At 41.6% G+C, this 6,000-nt stretch overlaps 1 protein-coding gene across 1 annotated transcript; it reads right to left on the bottom strand.

Moving 5' to 3' along the window:
- Window positions 1-848: 848 nt before the first annotated feature.
- Window positions 849-5,620, bottom strand: bco1 (beta-carotene oxygenase 1). Its single transcript, XM_031850268.1, has 11 exons — window positions 5,511-5,620; window positions 5,284-5,412; window positions 5,046-5,175; window positions 4,457-4,604; window positions 4,209-4,359; window positions 3,666-3,886; window positions 3,260-3,517; window positions 3,054-3,159; window positions 2,827-2,921; window positions 1,453-1,564; window positions 849-1,245 (listed from the first exon to the last, which is right to left on the bottom strand). The coding sequence occupies exons 1-11, from the start codon at window positions 5,572-5,574 to the stop codon at window positions 1,091-1,093; spliced, it is 1,569 nt and encodes a 522-aa protein (XP_031706128.1). The 5' UTR covers window positions 5,575-5,620; the 3' UTR covers window positions 849-1,090.
- Window positions 5,621-6,000: the final 380 nt, after the last annotated feature.

The raw sequence follows: 6,000 nt of genomic DNA, 5'->3' as shown, positions 1-6,000 counted from the left end.
GTTATTTACACGCATTTCTTTCCAATTGAATCAGTGGTTTCTGAGAAATCACACCTGATGTTCAGTTTAACTTTGAAAACACCGGAGTGCAATTCTAACATAGCGTCCGGCAAGTTCACCCAAAATTCAATAGATAGATATATGTAAATATATTGGCTGGGAGATCCATTGCCCAAAATAAACAAGAACATCATTTAGGGAGATTGGAAATAGTCAACCGTGAGAACTGATAGTGGGAGCACACGTATGCAGCAAGGAGAGCAGAGAAACAGTAGGTGTCCAATCACTGTCCTCGGTTCCCTGCAAGTGATTCAGCCACATCACTGCCGATGAGGGGAGGGAAGACAACATTCTAATTTAGTGGAAACACTAACGCCTGCCCCAAAAACCTTGAATGGCCTCTTTCCTCTTCCCTCCCTTTCCTCTCAGGACTATGACAGTCAAACTGGGATGGTTTTGGTATTCGAGGTCATGCTGTGTTCACCATGCATCGCATCTAATCTCACATCAGCAGCCATGAAGGAAAGGTAGCATGAAAAGGAGGCTTTTTAAGGAAATTGGAACACACCCAAGTTCAAAAGGGATGTCGGGAGGGTGGCAGTAGAGGATTGCATGAATTGAATATGGTGTATTGAGCAGCTATTTGCTCAGGGTATTTGATATTTGATATTTTGATTGTGACTGTGAGTCTGGAGTGTTGGTTGGGTTCATTATCATAATCTTATGTAAATGAAGAATGGGAGCACGTCTCAGAAATGTACATTTTTTTATTTTTTTATGAAAAGAATAAGCACAAATACAATGATCTCACAGCAGTACAATACAATAATGTGGACTACATACCAAATAGTGATATACATGCTTAAACAACATTTTGATCCACGCAAAAATCAAAAAAAAAAGAAATCTTTGTTTAAATAAACACACCAATAAAAATTTGTTTTGCAAATTTGTTTTAATACAATCTTATAATTTTACAGAGATGAGTTAACCAATTAAACCATGTACATCCTCAAAACACGCTATTCAGCAGATTGTTTTTGTCTGTTCCTGTGTGCCACACAGCACCGTTTTACATGTAAAGAACTGACTAATTTTCTTGTGGGATGAAAAGTCCATGCATATCCCTGTTGAGCGTTGCGTTCACGTATGCTCGGGCTACTTCTTTGAACGTTCTGCCGTCAAGAATCAGGAGGAAGCTAGACTGGCCTGTATTGGAGTTGATGACTGATGCTAGGACAACACCTGTGAATGGAGGGGAAGAGGTTATTGTTAGAGCGCAAAGCAGGATGTCAAAAATCGAAGGATTCACCTCAAATTACGACTGGTTTTACGATCTCAATACAGATGTAATCAGTGAGGGATCTTATCTTTATAGGGTGATCTTCCCATCCATTTGTTCTCTAGCTGTATATTAGCATGTACATGCCATACACCACACAGTATTCTCACCATCATCTTCTGACTCTCCATTTGGTTTGGGGATGAACACAGGCTCTGACGGCAGGCAGTTGTCTTCACTCCAGTAAACCCTTTCCTTGGTCTCTGTGTCTAACTTGGCAATCTAGAGCAAACAAATAGATTAGGAAAAAGAATTAATATTTGCTCACATTTTTAGATGGGTTGTGATCTGCAATTATTTACAGACATAGCAGAGGGCATCATGGCCACTTAATTATATATTATTGTATTATATTTTTAATTCTAAAAAGTTTGGGAGCTATGTTGAAAGGGAAATCTAATAAAGAAAACTACGGCATGTCAATGCTTTTTTGACATGCTGAGTTTTTTTTTAAGTTGTCAGTCATTTAAGAAATTGCCAAATATTCAGAGCGCTTATCTTACACAAGCAAAGCACCCGTGCAGTACTTTGCCCCAACTGCAAGCCATATACTTAAAAAAGAGCTGTAAAGTTTTAAAATAGACCTTGTTACTATCAGTAGGCAGAAGGAACTGGCTTCAACTCTTTTCCTAGTATTATCTGGGCTGGCCATAGTCAGAGTGACTAAATACAATCAAGAAATCAAATCATTTTCAATGCCCGTTCATCCTTTGAAGGTTCGTGGGCGGCCTGAGCCGATCCCTGATGACACGTAGTACACCCTGGAAAGGTCACCAGACAATCTCAGTTTAATGGATGAGCCTGACATATCGCATCGGTATAACGTTTTATAATTTTCCTTTTGCTCGTGTTGCTTTTTAATCCATATCACAAGCACCATTCAAAGAAATGCCAGAGCTCTCTTCTGTTGTTGGAATTCTGCATCAAGTGGGAATGAACAAAAATATTGAATTGTCTGAACAAGGAAGTTTCCTTTTGTTCCTTCCTCTTTGTTGTCACGATTCCTCCGGACTGTGGGTAATGCAGTGAGACACAAGGGAAGCTCTTTTCCACAGCGCTTTGTAACCCATGACTTTGAAGCTTTACAGAGTTGATCACGTCTTTCCATTGTTTCAGGTACCTTGATGTACAAGTGTGCCTAGGAGAAAGGATGTGTGGGTATTGCATCCAGAGCCAAGAAGTGGTTGGTCTTTGTTGGGGCAACCGCTAATTCTCACATCATCAAAGTGTTTCCTACCGTCTGTTGGGTCAACTGGTAATTGTCACTTCTGCACTGTGCTTCCTACCTTTGTATAAACAACGCTGCCAGGAAGAATCTCTTTCCCAATAGCCCCGTGTTTAAAAGCTGTTCTTCAAGAGTCTGCAAGTTTCGGTTCTCTCTTGGAAAATAAAACTTAAGAGACTGTAAAAAAAAATCGCAAAGACAGATGTTCCCACCGGTTCTGTTGCGCAATAGCCAAATTAAAAACAATAAGGAACGTTACCTCTTTTGCCAGAACGGACTCCTCCACACAGTTCCCGTAGACAAACCGATGCTTCTTGCAGTTGAAGTCATAATTCATTCGTGGTAATTCAAAACCTAATGGAAATAAAATGACAGTTTTTGTGTGTTGTATGAACAAATACATTTTCTTAAAGACCCATTGTAGGAAATACCACTTTAACAATAATGACTTGATTTGCTCTGAGTGTCTCTGGCATTGGTTTTTACCTGCACAGAAAACCTCTGCTTGGCACATCAGTTTGCCTTCTTTCTCCTTCACAGCACTGGCAGTCGTGTACTTGAGTTTCACCAAGTCCTCTCCAACTGCCACGCCCTGAAAAACACAGTTAAAGAAATTCAAAATGAAGTGTTAGAGGAACGTCTTCTCTCAATTTCAGGATGAAATCAACCCGAATTTTTGCTAAAAACCCCACCTTGTCTGACTGGATGGGAAGTGCAAATCGTTTGTAGCTCGGTCTGCAGTAGCCATCATTTTGGAACCCGGAGTTTTCCTTCAGCTTGCTCAGGTAGAACATTTCATAAAGGCTGTTGTCATTGTAGGCGATGACATCGAAGACCACGTGACCGTCGTCCTCAAAAGCATTCACGTGATGGTAGACGACCATTGGTCCAGTGTAGTACTTTGTCTCGACCACTTTGCCAGTCTTTCTGTCTATCAGGTGGATCAGAGTCTATTGAAGACAGACCGTGACAGTTATGTTAACCCAGGATTTTCTGTCCATAACGCTGGTAGACTAGTGCACACTTCATACTTAGTTCAGTAGTTTGAATATGAAGAGTGATATACAAGAGAATAAATGAAACACAGTGACCACTTACGTTTTCCTCAGGGCAGAACTTCATGCAGCTCGCCCAGTTGACTCCCCTCATGTACGCCGTGGCCATCTTGAGGATGTCCAGTTTGAGAGGCTGCTCGATGAAGATGAAGTAGTTGTCGGTAATGCCGAAGCTGTGGTAGTAGCTGGGTGTGAGCAGGGAGAGGCAGGGGACCGTACAGATCACCTCCACATTCTTCAGTGCGGGGGCATCCTGGTCTTTGTCTGAAGGTTTCAAGTAAAGAGCAAAAGTTAAAGAAAAAGACACTTCAAATTGTGTCAATGCATTGTTTTCATCTCATTGGCCTTGAAGTGATTGATGGAACACTTTGTCTGCAAATGTTTGCGAAAATAATGTAATTCTGAGAAGTGTTGGACCGCACTGCATTGAAATTCAGAGAAGGAGCCAATAGCAGCAGGCACATTTCACCTTGGCTGTACTTCATCTGATCCTCTCGTCCAATCAGACATTTGCATAATGGTGTGCTGTAGAGAGAAAGCACTGAGGTGTCAGTGCAACGCTGAGCGGGTTATGAGGATTACGTACCTTTCTCGGAAACAGCAGGGACTTTGAACAGTATGTATTTAGTCTTGGCCTTCTCTGCTATTGAAGTCCCGATGTTGTAGGTGTTGCCCTCTTTGTCATAGTGCGGATGGGACGAAACCAAGTTTACCGGCAGGTACTTTATGTAGTCCACCTGTGTGTTCAGCAACTCATGAGCTTCGAGATCAACACTTCACTTGGATGTGTGCTAATAGTGATCAGTGGTGAGTAAAGTCAGCGTATGACTGTACCTTGTCCAGAGTTTCCAGTGTCGCAGGATCAATCTTGCGGATGTAGTTGGTCTCCGAGGTGGCGTAGTAGTCCTTTCCGTATTTAATGAAATTGCTTGCGCCGTTGTCAGTGAAGTCAGGCACTGTGTGGTTGAGAAAGGTAATCGCCCTGAAAAGGAAGAAGAAATGCTATATATTGGAATGGGGGGTCATCCAACACAAAAAAAGACCAATTGTGCTCCGACTGAGGGGCCTGTAGAAATGTGACTCATTTGCATCTCAATGATAAATTCACAACATGAAGAGACACAGCAGGGGATTTCTCACAAGACTGATTATTTTCATGTTGCAGATGCACGCACACACACACACGCACACACACACACACACACACTTTGAGAGTGTATTGCAGATGTTACAATAGAAGTTTTAAAATGAATATAATGCACTGTTGCATAAAAATAAACAATGGAAACTCAAACTCAAAGCAAAAATATTTTGCAACTATATTATACGTTTTTAAAGATATAAAGTAAGGCTACAACAATGATGCATGAGAGGAATAACTAAAAGGTGACATGTGGTTTGAATAAAATAAGAGACTGCTTACTTAAAAATGAAATTCTTGCTTGGGTCTGGGTATGCCATTGTTCCCATTTCAGACACAACTATCCTGTTTGCAGTCATGTTGGCTTTGTAGGTGTCACTTCTGAGAAATTTGCTTCTGTAAGTCACTTCACCTGAAAGAAAAACGTGCAGGCATTTAGTGTCTCTTCACAGATTATGTGAATGATAGTACACGAAATGGTGATCAAAAGCTGTGCGATAAAAAAAAAAAAAAGACCAACCATCTTTAATGGCGAAGCTGGTCATGATGGCCATCCCATCGCACCAGTGGTCGTAGCTCGTGACTCCCACAGAAAAGATGCCGGGACCATTGCGCAGCAGGGTGCCTTGCAGCCAGCTGGGAATACTCCCTAAACGACAAGCAGCGCAGAAAACCACCAAACCGTCAGAGATGTAATAAAAGTCAGTGCATGTGCCGGTCAGTCAATAGTGTACAAACTCGACCTACCTTTTACTTCTGCCTTGCAGGACTCCGGGCTCTCCTCTGCGTTCTTGACATTGTTCGTAGTCATGTTTGCTGAAAGCGCAGTGCTTAACACGCGGAGGTGTCTGGATAAATACTGTGGCCAACAGCAGCGCAAACCACTCCTTTTAAAGCTCCTGTCTGTCTTGGGGGACTGGCAAAGCTGTGCGGTGACCTCCGTCCTCTGTCCTCTCTTTTATTGAAATGTTGCTGTAAAGATTTCTACGAAATATTGCAGCTGAAAGACATTCCTGCTTCACCTTTGGCTCGTCTCCAGATATTGTATAATCCGCAATCCACTTTTATTGATCCCCACCATGTGCATTTTTTATTAATTTATAGCTGAATGGGAGACTGATTTTGTGGACTCACAAGATGTTTTTTTAAACCCAAATTATCTTTATTCTCTTATGAAACAGAAAGTGTACCCACAGGGTGCTCTTAGTGTCAACTATAACATATTTCCTCATAAAAT

The sequence above is a fragment of the Anarrhichthys ocellatus genome, unplaced genomic scaffold, assembly GCF_004355925.1.
Source record: "Anarrhichthys ocellatus isolate YVR2014 unplaced genomic scaffold, GSC_Weel_1.0 scaffold10, whole genome shotgun sequence".
NCBI classification, from domain to species: domain Eukaryota; kingdom Metazoa; phylum Chordata; class Actinopteri; order Perciformes; family Anarhichadidae; genus Anarrhichthys; species Anarrhichthys ocellatus.
This window is presented reverse-complemented; position numbering and strand designations above follow the sequence as displayed.